Genomic DNA, 20,405 nt, shown 5'->3' with positions numbered 1-20,405 from the left:
CTAATGGTGCTGACTATCTCATTTCTTCTGATTCCTACAACAGCTAAGCCTGCAGTTTTCCGTCCCCCCTGATACCTACAACTTCCATCCAAAAAACATACTAGTGTCCCCTCCTTTATCTGATTGGGATTAGCCACCCGAAACATCTGATGTTGGGTTTTACCTGGGCTAGCTTCACATTGGTGTGGGGTGCCAGCCAGCCAGGGCCAGCTTTAGGCCTATTCCACCAATTCCCCCTGAATCAGGCCCCGCGCCCAGTGAGAATCCCTTCCCTGGCTAGAGGCACCTTTTTAATTTTTACTCACCTGGCAGCGCTCAGGGTCTTCAGCAGCAGGTCCTTCACCTGTTCTGGGTCTTCAGCAGTGGGTCCTTCTCTTGTTCTGGGTCTTCAGCAGTGGGTCCTTCACTTGTTCTGGGTCTTCAGCAGTGGGTCCTTCAGTGCCGCCAAAGACCTGGAGCAAGTGAAGGACCCACTGCTCTATGAGAATAGGTATATCTCCATAAATTAATACTTCATCCAGTGTTCCATCGCCTGTCGCCTATTCCCAGCTTCTGGCAAAGAGAGGCTAGGGACACCATCCCTGCCCATTCTGGCTAATAACCATTGATGGACCAACTGCTGAAGTGAGTACAAGCCCCATGTGTATTTTTACATTTTTGGCGGGGGGGGGGGGGGGTCCAATACAGGCTAGCATTTCAGGGTATGCTGCCACTACTGAGGCTGGTGAATTGGCCAGAGCATTTAGTGCTCTGTAATGCACAGTGAGGCACCAGGTACCATTTGGCTTTCTTACTGGCCACACAGCAGCAGCATAAGGGGATGCAACTGCTCTAATCAGTCCCCTCTGTTCCAAGAAATATTAATTTATGGAGATATACCTATTCTCATAGAGCTGGAAGGGACCCTGAAAGATCATCAAGTCCAGCCCTCTGCCTTTGCTAGCAGGATGGAGTACTGATTTTTTGCCCCAGATGGCCCCCTCAAGGATTGAGCTCACAACCCTGGATTTAGCAGGCCTGTGCTCAAACCACTGAGCTCTCCCTCCTTCTCATAACATAAGAACTAGGAATCACCAAATGAAATTAATAGGCTGCAGGTTTAAAACAAACAAAAGGAAGTATTTCTTCATACAACACACAACCTGTGGAACTCTTTGCCAGAGGACATTGTGAAAGCCAAGATTATAACAAGGTTCAAAAAGAACAAGGTAAGTTCATGGAGATAAGTCCATCAATGGCTTTTAGCCAGAATGGGCAGGGATGGTGTCCCTAGCCTCTCTTTGCCAGAAGCTGGAAATGGGCGACAGGCGATGGAGCACTGGATGATTGCCTGTTCTGTTCATTCCCTCTGAAGCATTTGGCATTGCCCACTGTCACTGGGCTAGATGGACCTTTGGTCTGACCTAGTATGGCCACTCATATGTTCTTAAGAGAATCCCAAGAAGGAATGGGTCTTACTTTTGGGGCCGAAAAGTAGGTTATATTAATTATATTGTCATTTTTTTTGCACAGTGCAAAAGTTATCTTAAAATGAACCATCCGTTTGCTGTGCTGGAACCTATGTGGCATTACTGATTGAGACCCCTTGGTGACACAAGAGACAGGAGAGAAGGGGGTAACAGAACAAAAAACTCTCCTCTACAAAAGTTTTGTTGTGCCAAAAACACACAAAAAGCTTTCCCCTCCAGTGATTTAAAAACATATTTTACTCTATTCGTACACCTTGCCCACTCCTGTTGTCCCTAATCTGAGTGCCTTGCCATTTGCAGATCATCTGCCAAGTCTCTTGACCGTCGAGGGAGACTCCAGTATTTGTGATTCATACTCAGGGTAATGACACCCCTGGCTCTGGGTGTCGAACCCGCGCGGTGCACAGTGGCTGGGGACCAGGCGAGGGCTTTCCTGGCCCGGCTAATCTGAGCGCTTCGCTGTCATTCCGGGCAGCGGGGTGTCCTGGTGCTCGCAGGGAGCAGAGCGGCAGAGTCCCAAACAGAGAAACCGCCGCTCCTGCAATCTGCTGAAGTGGAGAGATTTGTGTGTGTGTTGGCTTTGGGGGAGGAAAGCACCAAAAAGGACGAGGAGGAGCTGGGACTGTGCTCATGTGACCGGTGGCGGCTCAGGCAGCGCCGCAGCTGCTTTTCCGTTCCCCATTCGGGAGAGCCGGCCGGGGAGTGACTCCGCCGGACGATGCGAAGCGGCGTCTCCCCAAGCAGATGATGGCGATACGAGAACTGAAAGTGTGTCTGCTTGGAGTGAGTAGCGGCGTGCGCCGGGCGGGTGGAGGGGCTCGGCCTGGGCAGGGGGCAGACGCCGCTGGAGGCCCCCCACCACAGCACAGGCTCAGGAGAGCGGGACCAGGCTACCAGCCGCCCTGCGAGCCTCCCCGGGAAGTTTGCGCCGAGTTCCTTGCGGACGGACTTTCTTTGTCCGCGGCTCTACTTTGTGCCTGGCTTGGCTGAGCCCGCGATAAAGGGAGCTGCTTGGGCCCCCCCGCTTCCCCTCTTGGGCTGTTCTCCGGGAAAAGGCATTTGCGGGGAAGTTGTTGTGCTAACGATGTGGGCAGCTGGGCATTTTTCCGTCTAGATTGTCTGTGGTCTCGCTCCACTGCTCCCCCACCCCCTTCAGTTCCCTTCTGCGCCAGGTGGGGGACTGAATGTTCTGTTTCCTGGAAGACACCATTTCCAGCTGGGACAAGGGCCTGCTGCACCCCCCAAACCTATGGACCTTTGCCCTCCACTGTGGATTTGAGGGGCTGCGTTTATTATCGAACTTTTAATGCTCCAGAGTTCAATGCACAGCTGCAGGGTGCTAGTGCATTAAGGGGAAGGAAGCTTTGTGGTACACAGAGATCATACCAAATAATAGATCCCACTCAGTTGAAAAAGTGCTTGTCTCTCCCTTTTTGAGGGTTTTATTATCCGGCTGTGGTAAATTCCTTCAGACTGAAACTTGGTATACAACATACCAGGTTCCTGGGTGGAATTTTTTCTTTCCAAAAGGAAATAAACTTGGCTGTTGAAATGAGATGCTGTTTATAGAGCCGTGGAGGTTAAACCCCACCTCCCCTTTTTTTTTAAATCATAAATTTTCATAGATCATTTGAAGTGAACGAATTTCACTGTGTTTTGTTCACCTTTTGTCTTTCACTTACCTTGGACAGGAAAATTATCATTAGTCCATGTTAATTGTTGTTTCTAGTGATTTTCACTTTCTGGTTCTTAACTACTAGCCAAGGCTGCAATCTTTGGGCAGGGAAAGCGAAAGGAGATTTTTAAATCCAAACTATTATTTCCATTGAAGTTTTAAAAGTGAATTTCATATATAAGGGCAAAACCTAAAATCTTGCTGGAATCTGTTCCTTTGAACCTCTTGATTATTCAGTCCTTAATACTTGCCATATACTATCTACTTAATCTAAACGATTCGTGTGGGATGCGGGACATCTCACAGCATCTGATTTACTTTCACAACACACTCCTGGGGTGTTCTTAGAGCTGCTATTGCAACAAACTAGGATGGATAAAGAATTCTTACAGAAGAATGCCTCTTCCAGCTTCAGTCTTGTTTACACTAGAGAAACTTTTGACAAATGGCCTGTCGTCATTATCATTCGTCTAAGTGAACCAATGTTAACAAGGGTAAAAAAGATTTTCAAAATCTCTGTAGTGTAAAGAGGGCATTATTGTTACCCCATGTCATCGCTTGTTTCAAATACCCCTAAACAAGATTTTTAGTGGCATTTGCTGTGTGCTTTGTACCTTGACTTCAGTGGAGTTACTAAAACTTGGTCTATGAACTAATAACAGAAGTTTCATTCTGTATAATAGTAATTTATTTTTGCTGCTTCTCTTTCTGCATTTGAAACAATAATGTGCTTAGGTTTGTGATTTGGATCTACTCTCTGCCATTCACAAAAATAACCTTGCATTAAAATGTGCTGATGAAATTACTCTTTGAATATTAGTTAAGCACAGCATTTAAAAATTCAGAGCTTTTGAGAGTCTCTGTCTTAGCATTTCATGTAAGTTTTAAAAACAGAATAAGTCATCTGTATGAATACAAAGATTTTATATCATACCCCCATGAAACCGAGACTAGCTTTATAAACTTAGATATGTACAGTGAACTATTTTAATGCAATATAAATGAGTTGCCACTTTAAAAAACACTCGCTAACCAAATTTTTAAGTGCCTTGGTGTTGGCATTTACACCAGTACAAAGTAGGTGTAAATGAAGAGTTTTTCCCAAAGTAGTTGGCAATAATCATTCTTCCCTCGCCAATGAAAATCTCTGCGTTCATCTTTAAAATTGTATAGATGCAAAAGTAAACGCAGTTTACTCAAACTTGAGAAGTCTGTGTTAGAATAAGTAGATGCAAATCCTGTAATCGTGGTGTTTATAGAGGCAGAAGCAGTCTTACGAAATGACATTCCTCTTGCAGTAAATTTATTGCTATTTTGTAACATTAAATGTAGGAGTTCTGTAGGATTTTTGTTGTTGTTTTGTTTGTTCTAAGGCAAGGAGAAGAACATACAGAACAACTTCATGTGCCGTGAATACAATACATTCACAAAAAAATTAGGGCAGCAGAGGAAACATTTAAGAAACCATGAAGAACTACAGTTACATCAGCCTTGTAATTACTGAGAGGAGGTTCCCTCCTGAGTCTTAATATACTTTAGTTCTACAAAACCATTCACTGCTGATCATAATCATCTCACTTACCATGGAGGCTGGCAGTCATTTTTTTCAAGACTTCAAAAGGCTTCATCTGACAGATCGACTGCCTACCAGCAAAGACAGATTTCCAGAATTGGCCAGTTGAGTGCCTGCCAGTGAGAACAAGTTCGTCCATTAATCTTTTGGTCTACTTAAAAGAGCTCTCTGCAGGATGCCAATCCAAAATAGAGCCTGAAGATCTAACAAAAGAAACCGTAGAGTTATCTTTTTAATAGTTCCTAGGATCTAATTTCATACATGTTATGAAATGAGATAGGTCCAGCAGCAATGTACCCAGTAGGCCACCTGGTAATCAGTAAAATCTGAGGCACCTAAATCCTATAAAACATGCAAATCCTTATGCAAGAAATTGAGATCCTGGGAACATCAAGTCAGATTTTGAACCCATCTCCCTCCTCCATTTGTGAAAATAGCTCTAGATTACATTTCTCAATCAGACTACGGAGGAAGACCCCTCTTGTCCTATCCCAAACCAGTTCCCATTACAGTGTACAAACCTGCATAGTGCAAAGCGTCTGAAATCTGCCTGTAGCTGCCCAGCTGACAATTCCCAACTGGGAACTGTCAGCTGGCATAGAGCAAAACCAGCTCCTGCACAATTTGCAAACTCTTCATCCCAGTGTAGAAGGTGTGTGTTGTGGGAGAGACCAGAACCATCCACCACTCTCAGCTGACCACTAGGGACAACAGCCAGCTATTGTGAACTACAGCAGCATTCCATGGCTGGGGCTGGAGCCACTGTATGAGAGATGGAGACCTGTAACTGGTTCCTTGATGCCCTAGTCCTCCTGCACTAAGCACATCTTGGCACAGGAGACAATCTGACCCAATGTTCTTGATGTGAATGTACTGACATTCAGATTTGGGGATCCAGGCTATATTTCACCATTTACTCATCAAAAGTGAGTAGCTCATTGTGTTTAAAACACATGGGTAGAAGGAAAAGCTTGATTTCTTGCAGTCTCCACCTCACGAAGCTCAGGAAAGTGTGCGGTACAGTACTGTAAGATGAAAGGAGAAATCTCTATCCTTTTTATGAGAAACCTTTAGACCAGGAAAAGCAGCAAAGAATCCTGTGGCACCTTATAGACTAACAGACGTTTTGGAGCATGAGCTTTCGTGGGTGAATACCCACTTCCTCAGATGCATGTAATGGAAATTTCCAGGGGCAGGTATATATATGCTAGCAAGCAAGCTAGAGGTAACGAGGTCAGTTCAATCAGGGAGGATGAGGCCCTGTTCTAGCAGTTGAGGTGTGAAAACCAAGAGAGGAGAAACTGGTTCTGTAATTGGCAAGCCATTCACAGTCTTTGTTCAATCCTGAGCTGATGGTGTCAAATTTGCAGATGAACTGAAGCTCAGCAGTTTCTCTTTGAAGTCTGGTCCTGAAGTTTTTTTGCTGCAGGATGGCCACCTTAAGGTCTGCTATAGTGTGGCCAGGGAGGTTGAAGTGCTCTCCTACAGGTTTTTGTATATTGCCATTCCTAATGTCTGATTTATGTCCATTTATCCTTTTCCGTAGAGACTGTCCAGTTTGGCCGATGTACATAGCAGAGGGGCATTGCTGGCATATGATGGCGTATATTACATTGGTGGATGAACCAGTGATGGTGTGGCTGATCTGGTTAGGTCCTGTGATGGTGTCGCTGGTGTAGATATGTGGGCAGAGTTGGCATCGAGGTTTGTTGCATGGATTGGTTCCTGAGCTAGAGTTATTATGGTGCGGTGTGCAGTTACTGGTGAGAATATGTTTCAGGTTGGCAGGTTGTCTGTGGGCAAGGACTGGCCTGCCACCCAAGGTTTCTCAACCTGTGAGTGGGACCCAAAACTGGGTTGCCAGAATGTTTCAAAGGGTTGCATAGCAGCTCCTGTCCCACAGGCTGGCTGGGCTCACCTCACTGCTCCAGGCACCGCAACCTCTGGGAGCCCAGTGCCACTCAGGTTTGGCCCAGCCATCATGATAACAGGAGTCCAGGTGGGCAAAATTTGAGTGAGTGGCACTGCAACCCCATGAACCAGGTCACAACTCCACTTACACAACTTTGGTCCAGTCAAGGGGGCAGGGCCAAATGTGAGCAGCGGTGCTGTCGCAGATGTTGCAACTCCCAGAACCAAGAGCCAAGCCCAGCCAGCTGCCCTGCATAGTAGCTGCAAGAGCTGCCGCTGTGGGGTGAGTGCTGGACTCGTCCCCTCCCCTACTCCTCCCCCCACCCGAGAGGCAGGATCCAAATGTAACCACCTCAGGCAGGGCATCCACCCCCACACTATTTACTGGGTTGCAACAGGCCATAAACATTTACAAATTGGTCCTGAGCCCAAAAAGACTGAGAACCACTGCTTTAGACAACATTTCAAGACTACATGCTACTGGAGGATGGTCCCCCATGTTGTGACTAATGGAGTGAGAAACATGAGACATGAACAGAAGAGTGATGAAAGGGAACCTCAGGGCAAACTTGTCCTAATCTAACCCAAATTTATACATAGGTTAATTTTAGGATTAGGATGTAAGACACTTGGTGTGCATAGATTCATAGATTCCTGGCCAGAAGGGGTCATTATAATTATCTAGTCTGACTGGCTGTTCACCACAGGCCATAGAACTTCCCAAAATAATTCCTGGAGCAGATCTTTTAGAGAAACATCCGATCTTGATTTAAAAAATTGCGAGGAAATGCTTGGTAATTGTTCCAGTGGCTAATTACCCTCACTGTTAAAAATTTATGCCTTATTTCCAATCAGAATTTGTCTAGCCTCAACTTCTAGCCATAGGGTGGTGCTCTGTTACTCATGATTCAGTGAGGAGAAATAATTTGAGGGGAAGCAGGTTGTGCTTGCTGATGGGCTTTCAAGGACATTGCGCCTCACTGATGTTACAAAGTATTGAGCAGCTAGCTGTGAATTATCCTGTTTTCTTAGAACTTTTGGGGACATTTCAGTGTGAGTGGCCCCATCCCTGCCTCTTCTCTTGCTTTCTTCTGAGTAGAGCTATTACAGCTGAATACGCTATTACTCCTGGATAGCAGTATGAATAATGTAAAATAGCCGTGGCACACATATTTTGCAAATACTAGGTTTCACTTAAGCATGTATGCCATGGTCATGCTCTGTCCTCGCCCCTGTAAGCATTTCATATTCACTTCCTCCTGTTCATCAGTGCTCAGAGATTTGCTTGCGTTACCTAGCTCTGTGCAGAGAAATCTAATCATTCTGCGCACGTGTTGAGTAAATCATGAATGCTTGCACTTTGGAGCTCTACTCTTCTTTCTGCAGCCTGTAGGACTGAGCTATAGCTTCTTGCCAAGTTCTAACATAACTGTTGTGTTATGTTAGAACTTGTTGTGTTAAGGTTTCCAGCCTTTGGACTGAGACTGTGCTCCTTGACTTGTTACATTTTAGGGAAACTGTTAGCTTGCCCTGGTAGGGCTTCAGGAGGTCGCGTGTTAGTTTTTATCTCCTGTGACCTACCTGCTCCTCTGCTTTCTTTATTTACCAAGTTTTTACGTTATGTCTGGGCATGTGTTGCATATACAGTACTGTACAGGTGTATCAATTTCCACTGTAAACACATGCAGATTCTAGAAAAGTGGTCAGAACTCTTTGATAATGTAGGTAATCTGGAACACGTTGTTAATTTTAGTAAGGATAACATCTCTCTGGCATTCCAGTTGTGATGACATGATAAACTAAGGGAAAAAATAGGGCCTGGACTGCAATAGAATGTGGAGCCGTTTTCTGTAGCAAAATCTTTCTGTAAAAATTGAAACATTTAATGTACCATTTAACTTAGCCGTTACATTGCAAGTGTCTCTCTGAATATCTTTAAATTTTACTAGTGTTTAAAAAACAACAGAGCATATTAAATCTGACCTGCCTCCAAAAACCGTTATGTTATAGGGTTTCTGTCTCTGGAGTGAGGGACGGGTGGGGAAATCAGGGCACAGTGGGGAAGGGGGGTTCATCCCTGGAGTGAGGGGCTGGGGTGAGGAAATTGGGGCACGTGAGGTGGGGGGGTCCATCCCTGGAGCAAGGGGCCAGGGTGGGAAAATTGGGGCAAAGTGGGGCGGGGGGATCCATCCCTGGAGCCAGGGGCCGGGGTGAGGAAATCGGGGCACAGTGGCATGGGGGTGTCCAGCCCTGGAGCAAGGGGCTGGGGTGGGGAAATCAGGGCACAATGAGGCATGGGGGTCCATCCCTGGAGCGAGGGGCTGGAGTGGGGAAATCGGGGCACAATGGGATGGGGGGGTCCATCCCTGGAACGAGGGACCGGGTGTGGAAATCAGGGCACAATGGGGAGGGGGGTTCCATCCCTGGTGCAAAGGGCTAGGGTGGGGAAATTGGGCCACAGAAGGGCGGTGGGGGCAAGTTACCTGATCTCCTCTCCCCTGCTCCCAGACAGCGCATGTACCTACTTTGGAGCCCGGTCCAGGAGTCAGACAGTTCTCTCTGTCAGGCTGGGGGGTGGAAAGAGCAGCAGCTGTTAAGCAGAGACGCTCCTCCAGATCCCAGAAGCAGCTGCTGCTTTTCCCACCCCTCAGTGACGGAGACCAGTTACTGCAGGTAACCAGACAAAGCTGACTGGACGCTGCCAGTTTCCCTTTTCGACCGGATGTTCCGCTTGAAAACCGGACACCTGGCAACCCTAGGCTATTATTTGTACAATGGTAGCCCAGAGGTCTTTGTCAGGATTGGGGCCCCATTGTGCTAGGCACTGTACAAACATTAAATAAAAGATTCCTTGCCGGAAAGAGTTTACAATCTGAGGATTGGCTCTATGGAGGCAGATCTTTATGCTGACATGGGGTCCCAATGAAATCAATGAGGCTCCAGGTGGGTGCAGGGGTCCATCCTCACAAAATATATTGTAGTTTTGTGGTGTAAAGAGGAACAAAATGTAATGGATGGGTGCAGAAGACAGGAGTGGAAGTGAAAGGATTGCAGGATTATGTCTATTAGCTAAATGTAGATTTCATTAAGTTTTTTATGTACTGAATAGCAAGATGAGTGAACAAGAGAGACTGAATCACTGACAAGCTATTTTCCAGTCAGTGATACATCACTAACTTCTGTTCACTCATCCATGGGTGATGGGTATCATAGGCTGGGGAAGGCTGTGCCTTCCCAAACAGCCAGGTGTGGCCCCATCCATGCTCTGCCCCCAGGCTCCCTCCTGCTTCCTGCTCTGGCCACTCTTTCCAGGTCCCCTGGGCAGTGGCCCTGGCTCGGATTCAGACTGGGGCTGGCACTGACCTTCAGGGATGGAAGGACTGGGGCCGTACCACCCACCCTCTAAGCACTCTGAGGCTGGGGAGATTGGGGCCATGCCACTGGCATGCTGGGGCTGGGGGAACTGGGGCTGCTCTGGGGCTGGGGCCAGTGGCTGTGGTCGGAGGCTCTGGGCTGCAGTGTGTGTGTGGGGGGGGCATGAAGGGGTGGGTCCTCAGATGGAAAGGGTGGGGCTGGGAGTTATTCTCCCCCAGCCAGCAGTCCATGTGCCACCCATGCACTCATCTTATTATTAAAAGTAATTTTAAAAAAACATCAAGGCTACACTTAGGTCTAAATTTCCATATTCCTGTTTTCCTCTTTCACCATTCACATGTTAGAAATAGCAGAAAACTGTGGAATTTTGACTTATATATTCCGTGTGTGGGAACCACAACCCAACAACAACTGCCTAGAAAAATCAGTTAGATATTGACTGAGAAATGTAATTTAATTCTTTTGTTTTGGTAAACAAATGTGATACGTTTAGAAGCGTAAGTTAGCTTTTTTCCTTTTTAATAAGCCTGATGAAACGTTTTTATAAAGGGTCAGATTCAAATGTTTGTGACAGTGTAGTGTTGGACATTGAACAATGGATCTGCTAAACCCAGAATGCTGCAGAATCCAGAATTTTCTGTCTTAAATGCTTTTCTGAACAGTTTCCAACACTTTTTATTATTATTTATTCTTCCTAAAGTTTGGGAGGATTATTTAGTAAAATGACTTAATTACATTAGGACTTGAAACATCCTTCTAGAAAAAATAAACAGAGGCCACATTAGTTTAGTTATGTATTATAGACTTATAGAAATTACACCTGTACAACCTGACTGAACACACTAGGCCAGGGATCGGTAACCTTTGGCACGTAGCCCATCAGGGAAATCCGCTGGCAGGGTGGGACAGTTTGTTTACCTGCAGTGTCCGACCGATCACAGCTCCCACTGGCCGCAGTTTGCTGTTCCAGGCCAATGGAGGCTGCGGGAAGTGGCGCGGGCCGAGGGATGTGCTGGTCGCCGCTTCCTGCAGCCCCCATTGGCCTGGAATGGTGAACCTCGGCCAGTGGGGGCCGCGATCAGCCGAAACTGTGGACGCTGCAGGTAAACAAACCATCCCAGCCCGCCAGTGGATTTCCCTGACGGGCCCTGTGCCAAAGGCTGCCGATCCCTGCATTAGGCCCTGGTCTACAACTACAAACTTCTGTCAGTTATAACTACGTCACTCAGGGATGTGTAAAATCCATCCCCCTAAGCGTGCAGTTATACTGACCTAACTCCTGGTGTAGACAATGCCTCTCGGGGAGGTGGAGTACCTATGCCAATGGGAGAAGCTCTCCGTTTGGTGTACATAGCATCCTCACTAAATGTTACAGTGGCACAGCTGCACCTGTAGTTCTGTAAGTGTGGACAAGTTTTAGGTTTGTGCCAGCATAACAGAAGGCAGAAGTCGGCCCACAAGATATTTCACTACTTACCAGTAACCAGACTAGAAAAAAGATTCCTTTGTGCAGCAGTTTGTTGTTCACAGAACTTTGTGATGCTCAGTGCTTAACATGCATTTCTGCACTGTTGATTATACTTGTTTACTAGCTGAGGGCTTGCCGTGGGATGGGGTTATAATAAATAAATTGTATGCAGGTTGTGGTTATTCTCCATGTTAAATCATATTACTACATTTTGGTTTCCAGATTATTGCAAAGTGCTCGTGCGTTTTTGCTGTTGTACCTTTCCATCTTTTCAGGATCTGTTACTTTTCTTTCTTAGTAATTCAGAAACAATTAGATTCCGTCTTTCCACCAAAAGGAGGAATTGGAATCAATAATAAACTCCATTTTCTAGACACCACTTGCATGTCATCTATGGCTTTGCTAAGGAAACTCATGCTCAGGAAAATTTAATGGAGCAAACTGAAGCATTCCCTGTAAGAAACTATCCTGTAAATTCTCTTGACCATTATGTCAGATGGTCACCAGATGACTGACTTTGAAAAACCAAAGCCACTCTTCACATTTACAGATCAAGAGCTTTTGATTTGTGTGATTTATCCTTACAATTCAATAATGCTTTTTCCTGTAAGGGCAACCAGAAAGGAAAGTGTTTTTTTCTAAGGACATATCTTTATAATTGTAGAAAGACCTGTCCATCATTCAGTTCTGGTTTTCTTTAAAACATAGTTAAATGTTGGAGGTGGGGGCGGGGGGGAGAGAAAAAAAGGAAAACCTACAAAAGGCAGCTTACAGAGGAAGAGTAGATCTCTAAAAGACACGGCTAACATTAAGCAGGGTGTTTTGTGTTGTTTTTCTCCTTAAAATGGAATCTAATAGTGTGCTCTCTAGCTTTTCAAATGTTCATGCACATATAAGGGCTTGAACATGTGCAAACTCATATATGTGCAGGTAAATACCAATTTGTGCAAATGTATCAGTATGTGCATGTGCAAAGCAAGGGTTGCATGGGTGCTTTGGACCTTGCACCATGGGCAAGTTGGACATGCACACACATACATATGGTGTGCAACCCTTGCTTTTCACATACACATTCAAGCACAAATTAGGATTCTTTATGCTACATTTAAGTTTGCATGCATGCAAGCCCTGAGGTGCACATGATTGGTTGAAATCAGGACCTTTATGGCCATAATGTTTAGATACATTTTTCCTCCTTTAAAATTTTATCAATGAATAGGTGTACATTTAAGGGTGTATTTTCCTATTCAAACTTTTGCATTCAGTGGACAAAAGACTGAAAAATCATTTACGTGTTAATGAAAATTTCTTCCAGGAAGTTGTTGCCTATTCTTATTAGTGATCAAGTGGCCAGATAATTTCAATATATGCAATAAATATGTTTGCCTAATTAGCCAGCAACAAGGGCACAACCCACTGGAATTGGACATGTTAATTCTAAACCAATAATGGGAAGAAAGAAGTTAAAATTTTGTTCATTTTTAACTGTAAAGAAGGGGCTGTTTAATCATAACTGGATTGGGGCTTTAAAGCAAAGACTTTTACCAGGTGAACATTGTGAAGGGAGCATGCTGCTATTGGATTCCTAGGGGGAATTTATCTGACCAGCCAGAATTCCCCTTAAGACATACTGAGAGTCACTACTAGAGTGGCCCTGGTAGCACTGCCATACTTAAAATAGATGCATTGTGCAATCCTGTTCCCCTGGCCAGTGTTATGGGGGTGAATGGACACGGACCCTCCTCTTATAGGCTCCTGGCAGCCCTCACAGGGAGTAGTGGCCCCACTCTTCAGCCACATTGTGACTGGCTTGTGAGCAGGGATGCAAAGGATGGGCAAGGCTTCTTATGTTCTCCTCTTCTCTGTCTCATACATTTGAGCCTACAATCTGGTTTTCAATATATACGTTGACATAGTGAACTAACATCTACTCCAGGGGTAGACAACCTATGGCAGAGGTGCCGAAGTCAGCACACGGGCTGATTTTCAGTGGCACTCACACTGCCTGGGTCCTGGCCACCAGTCTGGAGGGCTCTGCATTTTAATTTAATTTTAAATGAAGCTTCTTAAACACTTTAAAAACCTTATTTACTTCACATACAAGAATAGTTTAGTTATATATTATAGACTTATAGAAAGAGACCTTCTAAAAACATTAACATGTATTACTGGCACACAAAACCTTAAATTAGAGTGAATTTATGAAGATTTGACACACCACTTCTGAAAGGTTGCTGACCCCTGATCTACTCATTGACTGCATACTATATGGTTTTGACAGACAAGATGGCTAACTATTTTATGATTTCTTACTCCTTTACATCAAAGATGAGGGGAATTATAAATAATTTGGTTACTAAATGGGCTTCAGGTACCACATGCTGGGTACTAACACAAGAGGACTCTTAAGTTTCGAAAATTAAACTGGCTCTTTACTAAGGGAACTATCAAAAATAGGGTGACCAGACAGCCAGTATGAAAAATTGGGAGTGTGTGTGTGGGCTGTGTGTGTGTAAGTGCCTATATAAGAAAGCCACGAATATTGGGACTGTAAAATCGGGACATCTGGTCATCCTAATCGAAAGAGATGCTGCAACTGCTACAAAAAATACTACAGTACATATTTATTCTGGGAGGATGTTACACTTCAGAGTTCTTCTGACAGCTTGGGTACTACAGAGACAATGGCCACATAAGTACATAGGTAAATAGACAGAAAGAAGTCATAAAGAAGGCACTAGACTAGGATATCCTTGAGTGCTTTAATCAAATGGGAATGAAAAAAAACCCAACTTGAACTTCTTTTGGTAACTTCGTTGTGTCTGTTCCCATGAGTTTAATATTTCACTAATTTAAATGTTCATTGTTCTCTCTATTCTGTGACATACCAGTAAATACATTATTTAAGATGATTTGGGTTTTGTCTGGGGAAGCTTGGTACTCGAAAGAAAATGAAGTGCCCTCTTGAGACAGTAGGTGTGACAGCATCTGCATGGTTCAAGGGTCTGGAGAAAGCTGTGCACACTTCTGTCTGGAACAGTGCCTCAGATGGGCCCAAAGATCTCAGTGAGTGTACAGGAGGAGGAACAAATGTCTCAAAGATACAAGGTACTATAAGGCTGAGGACTGAAAGGGTCTAAAATTAGTAACTTTTAGAATAGAAGTCTAGAAACCCCTGTGTGTCCTTTTTATATGTAGAACCTTAGTGGCTTCTGGAAACTTGTTTTATAATTCCTGTAGTAGGAAGGTTTCAGGTATTATAGTAAATAAATCCCAAATTGCTACTAAGCTAGGATGAAAACAACAGTAGAAACAAATTTATTAGTAACACTTGTAGGACTTTAAGTAACAATTTGCTGTTTTATAACATTTTATGTGCCAATTAGCAGATGAAAAAAATACAAAAATAGAGTTAGGCATGAAAAATACCTTAGAAATCCATTTTTAGCTGCTGGACTTTTGTAAATAATGGCTTAACTGCCTCCTTAATAAAAGTTTAATATTTAATTCATTGCTACATGATGCCCTGTGATTCTCACTTTTACATGTCGCTGGAGCCACAGATGTTGCATCCTTTTCCCCCCTACTTGACCCAATCTACCAGAGCAAAAAACAAATCAAGCTTCTAGGAGTATAATATAAATACTTGATTTTTTTATTGTTTAACCCAGTGTTTCTCAGTGGATGGGATTGCAACAGCACGGGGGGTCATGAATTATTGAAAGTTCTGTTACAGGTCAAAGCACAGAAAATCTTGCTCCCTCACTTCCTACCTTTTCTAATCAAGTATTCTCTGTCAACCTCTCAAAACACACCCACAAATAAATTATATAGGCTAATCATTATAAGTGGCGGCTCTAGCCATTTCGCCGCCCCAAGCACGGCGGCACGCCGTGGGGGGCGCTCTGCCAGTCTCCGGTCCCATGGCTCCGGTGGACCTCCCGCAGACGTCCCTGCGGAGGGTCCGCTGGTCCTGCAGCTCCAGTGGACCTCCCGCAGGTGTGCCTGTGGATGCTCCACCAAAGTTGCGGGACCAGCGGCTGCGGGAGGTCCACCGGAGCCGCCTGCCGCCCTCTGGGCGACTGGCAGAGCGCCCCCCGCGGCATGCCGCCCCAAGCACGCGCTTGGCATTCTGGGGCGTGGAGCTGCCCCTGATCATTGTTACAATAGCCTGGACACTTGGACGTTGCCGCTAGCCACTCTTTTATCCACACAGAAAAACCTCTCCCCTGAGTTAAGCGGGTCTTTCAGCCTGGATTAACTGGCCTATCTTGGGGTGTGGGTTAGAGTCTAGGTTCCACTTTCACTAAGGGTGGTAACCCAACCATTTTACAGTGACAACACAGGTTAAGTCACCTGAATGCTGATAGTCTTCCAATGCCTTTGCACAGTTCCCCTTGTATTCAGAAGGATAGATATGTTCTCCAGTTCACTGAGAAAGGATCAAGCAGTGGCTCACTTTACTGGTTGTGCCCCCAGAAGTCCAGCAGAACACACATGCGAGTGCAGCACTGCCAAGGACACAGTAACTCAGGACTTTGCTATGCTAGGCTAACCCGAGTGCCAGTCACCAAGGCTAACTGAAGTGAAGACAGATCCCAGACACAGCCCACGTGTCTTAGTAGGGTCAAAGCTCAAACCCAGCCTGGCGTTTGACATCCTTAACAAACAAATTAGCAGTAAGACAACAAAGTCCAGTCCAAGCATTCTCCCCACACTTGGCTGTTCTCAAACTCACGACTTTGTAGTCCATCCCTTAGGTCTTCGCTGCTTCAGACCCCTGGTCCTTCTATCAGGGCAGTCCTTGCTTCCTCCTTGTATTCCCTCCATTTGGAGCCTCCTCCCCTCCAAGCTTCATATTGCTTGCTGGTGTTGTAAGGTGGTGCCATTGTCAGCTCCTGTCTACAGTACAGTTTGTTAACCCTGTTAGGATGACCAGACAGCAAGTATGAAAAATCGGGACAGAGTGTGGGGGGATGATGGGTGCCCATATAAGAAAAAGTCCCGAATATCAGGACTGTCCCTATAAAATTGGGACATCTGGTCACCCTAACCCCCGTGATGCTTTGTGGGTTCAACCAGACTAGTAAGGGGTTCTGTCACCACCTGCTCTGTAAAACTGGGTGCCTTAAAGCTGTGCAGCTTTGGCTCAGAGCCCTGACACTGGCAGCATGTCCACAGCACAAAGGCCTCACCTGAGCTTCCTCCAGCTCAGTTATTCCTTGCAGAGTGACCCCAACAACCCTTCTAGTCTTGAGTCTTCCTTGGAGTATCCAGTCCCTCTTACTGGGCACTCATAGAAGTATTTGCTTCCTCCAAAGAGCAGTACACTTAACAGTTTGTTAGCTCATCTGGGGTGATACACTCCATGCTAATACCAGGGTCGCGGGGGGCAAGTGGGGCAATTTGCCCTGGGCCCTGCAGGGGCCCCTTGAGCCCTGGCCTGGCTGCTGTCCGGGTCTTTGGTGGCATTTCGGCGGCAAGGGCCCTTCAGTGCTGCCGAAGACGCGGAGCGACTGAAGGGCCCCCCGCCGCCAAAATGCTGCTGAAGACACGGACTGCCGCTGGGTGAGTACAAGCGCCGCAGCTCCCCCGCTTTGCCCCTGAATCCTCTGGGTGACCCTGCCTAATACACAGCACTTGGAGTGGTTTGCAGTAAAACTTAGAATAAGTTTAATAACAAAGAACATAGATTTAAATTATTTCAAACAAGAGTGAAAGAAATATGAAAGGTTTACAAACAAAAAATCACATGCTGTCCAGTGCCTAAAATTTAATTCTAGCAAGATATAGCTTTACCTAACATAGTTTCTTACACCAAGTTGTCAGCATTCTCCAACCTGTTGCAGCAGGAGGGCCCATCTTTCATAGGTACAAAGCGCTGGCTTCTTTGTTCTCTCAGGTGATGGATCCCCCAGAATCTTTCAGCAGTTCCTTATATCCCCAAAATTTATCTTTATCTATAAAAGTCAGGAGACCCTCCTGGGGCTCACCTTTCTGTGTCCATCGGGGAGCCAATGCCAGTCTCCTGTGATTTTACAATGCAAATGATCTTCCTGCAATCTCCAAGCAAATGAATAGCCTATTATCCCTATCCCTGGTCACACCTGGTTCAACTTACAGTTGAGCCAAAGAGGTATTTGCCTTTCTCCTTTGTCTGGAAAACTATTTTGCCTCATCTGTCTGTTTCCAGACTCCAAAACATAATATCAGAGAGCATAGGCACTGACTCTGGGAGTGCTCTGGGGCTGGAGCACCCACAGGGAAAAAATGATGGGCGCAGAGCACCCACTGGCAGCCCCCCTGTCAGCTTCCCCCCCATGCACCCCCAGCGCCCCCGCCCATCGGCGGGCCTGTGGATCAGCGCCTCCCCCTCCCTCTCCACGTCTCCCACCTGCCGCAGACAGCTGTTTCGCTGAGTGCAGGAGGGAGGGGGGAGAAGCAAGTATGCAGCATGCTTGGGAGAGGGTGTGGGAAGAGGCTGAGTGTGGGTGGGGTCCTGGGGGAAGGGGTGGAGTGGGCGTGGGGCCTATGGTAGAGCTGGGGGTTGAGCAGCACCCCACGGCACTTTGGAAAGTCGGCGCCTGTGTCAGAGAGTGTCCATAATTTTGCATACAGTGTTGTTACATACATTTCGTAGTGCTATTAATGACTAGTGTGTTATTAGTTTTCAAATGATATATTATAAGACACCTTTTAAATAAATGTAATCACAACAGTGTGTGAAGTGTATTTAGCTGGTCAGGCCAGCTAAAACTTACTGTTACATACCAGGAAGCCCCTTACCATCTGTCACTGGGTGCTCTTACAGACACCCCTGTTTGCTCTGGTCTGATGTGGGGGTTTGTCCAATCATGCCATAGGATTTGTGCCTTTTACTTTTCCCAAATAATTCTATCATAGAGAGGATATAAAACACACCTAACCTTACTGTTGGACTCATAGGAATAATGTTCTTCCCTGTCTAGCTGACCTGTAAAGGCAATGATTTAATTTCATCAATATAAATCCAAGGAGATTTGCAATTAATACTCTAAGATATGTTAGTAAAACCCCACTCTTTGGAATTACGTCTTTACATTTGAATACTTTAGCATAAACTGGTCTCCCTTTTCCATTTTTTATAGTCCTCTCACCTCCAAAGTATTCAACTGCTTTTTATCTGTGGGTGAAAAGTGCTATAGGAGTGCAAAATATTCTACATACAAAATGCATACACACTGTAGGATCTGAATTATAAATGCAATGGGAATTCCTACTAAACTTCTTTTAAAATATATCCAAGGTGTCTTGTCAACTGACATAATTTTGCTAAGCAAATATGATTAAGTGTTCCAGCAAGCCTGATTTTGCTTTCTTCTTTAAGAGCTTGTCTACACTAACATTACGTTCATGGCAAACTGGGATGTAGTCTGCCGTGTGACAATTTTTGTTAAACTTGGTAGCACCTCAAGCCCATTATAATGCAGGTGAAATCCACTCTGCTTGGATGTGGCTGAGATGTGTAATAACTAGGTTTAGGTTTATGTTTACTGAAGAAGAACCTGATTTATTCTTGTATTTGAAATTCAGCGTTGTGGTTGAAAAGAGAGGGTTGATATCATTCTTTGACAGAAGAAAGTCTAATTTGTAAGATGAGAAAGATTTAATGCAATTATGTGTGCTATACTCAATATGCAAAACATGCACTTTCAGGATATTGACTTCAGTGGGGCCAGGTTTTCATGGTTGGCCTAGATGACTTATTTTAGATTTGGGAAGACAACAGACAAATAACCAATATAAAATCTCCATGAAAGAATTGTACCTATGTTTCACTGAACAAGCTCCTCCATCTCAAATCTTCTCACAGTACTACCCACTATGACTTTTCCTGTTATGTCCCCGCTTACCAGTCGGTTGGCCAGGTGTGTCTGGTTTTCGAACGGTCTAAAAGACAGTCTGATGGTGTCTGGTCTGATCTATTGACTGGACACCCAAAGTCTGGTTACTGCAGTGGGGGGAGGCGGGGAAGCGCCAAGTCATCAACTGCGCCAACAACTACTCAGCTTTGGCCACCTTCTATCTGCATTGGGCAGCTGCAGGTCCCAGCCCCGGCTCTGCTGGCAAGTCCTTCCCAACTGAGACAGGAAGTAGGGGAGAGGGGAAAAGCAGTGAGCGATGGAGGGAGGGGGAAAGTGGAGTGAAAAGGGTGGCAGGTCTTGTGGGGGAGGGCAGGGCCGCCCAGAGGATTCCAGGGGCCTGGGGCTATCGGCGGCAGGCGACTCCGGTGGACCTCCCGCAGGCGTGCCTGTGGAGGGTCCGCTGGTCCCGCGGCTCTGGTGGAGCATCCGCAGGCACGCCTGCGGGAGGTCTACCAGAGCCGCGGGACCGGCAAGCGGCAGGGTGCCCCCTGCGCGGCGAAATGTCTAGAGCCGGCCCTGTTCGGCGGCGGGGGGCCCTTCCGTTCTGGGACCCGCCGCTGAAGTGCCCCGAAGACCCACGGTGGGGGCCCCCCCTCCGGCGAATTACCGCCGAAGCGGGACCCGCCACCGAAGTGCAGCCCGCTCTTCGGCGGTAATTCAGTGGCGGGGGCCCCCGCCGCGGGTCTTCGGGGCACTTCGGCGGCGGGTCCGTGAACGGAAGGGCCCCCTGCCGCCGAGTTACCGCCGAAGACCGGGTTGTGCTTCGGCGGCCGGTCCTGCTTAGGAGCGGAAGGACTCCCCCGTCAGCGAAGACCGGGAGCGGAAGAAGCTCCGGGGCCCAGCCCCGCAAGAGTTTTCTGGGGCCCCCGAGCGAGTGAAGGACCCCGCTCCAGGGGCCCCGAAAAACTCTCGTGGGGGCCCCTGCGGAGCCCGGGGCCTGGGGCAAATTGCCCCTCTTGCCCCCCCCCCGGGCGGCCCTGGGGGAGGGGCAGGGCAGGGGCACGTCCTCAGTAGGGTTGCCAACAGTCTA

General features: G+C 46.4%; 2 protein-coding genes across 5 annotated transcripts in view; one reads left to right on the top strand and one right to left on the bottom strand.

The window, feature by feature from the left end:
* Positions 1-19,884, bottom strand: part of LOC127045735 (golgin subfamily A member 6-like protein 2) — a 35,485-nt gene extending 15,601 nt beyond the window's left edge. For all 3 annotated transcript variants that reach the window (XR_007772806.1, XM_050942205.1, XM_050942206.1), the window contains exons 1-2: positions 19,364-19,884; positions 4,727-4,830 (exon numbers count right to left, since the gene is read on the bottom strand). Coding sequence is in view for 1 of the 3 variants with exons in the window: in XM_050942206.1 (XP_050798163.1) it covers positions 4,727-4,772 (46 nt within the window). In the remaining 2 variants the exon portion in view is untranslated. The remainder of the gene's footprint in view (positions 1-4,726; positions 4,831-19,363) is intronic.
* Positions 1,957-20,405, top strand: part of RAB31 (RAB31, member RAS oncogene family) — a 103,977-nt gene continuing 85,528 nt past the window's right edge. The window contains exon 1 of one of the 2 annotated variants that reach the window (XM_050942203.1): positions 1,957-2,237. In XM_050942203.1, coding sequence (XP_050798160.1) covers positions 2,214-2,237 — 24 coding nt within the window. In that variant the 5' untranslated portion in view covers positions 1,957-2,213. Of the gene's footprint in view, positions 2,253-20,405 lie in introns of both variants that reach the window. The other variant, XM_050942202.1, reaches the window with a different exon arrangement.

Source organism: Gopherus flavomarginatus, chromosome 2 (genome assembly GCF_025201925.1).
Source record: "Gopherus flavomarginatus isolate rGopFla2 chromosome 2, rGopFla2.mat.asm, whole genome shotgun sequence".
Lineage (NCBI taxonomy): Eukaryota > Metazoa > Chordata > Testudines > Testudinidae > Gopherus > Gopherus flavomarginatus.
The sequence above is the reverse complement of the archived record's forward strand: the minus strand, read 5'-3'. Positions and strand labels throughout refer to the sequence as shown.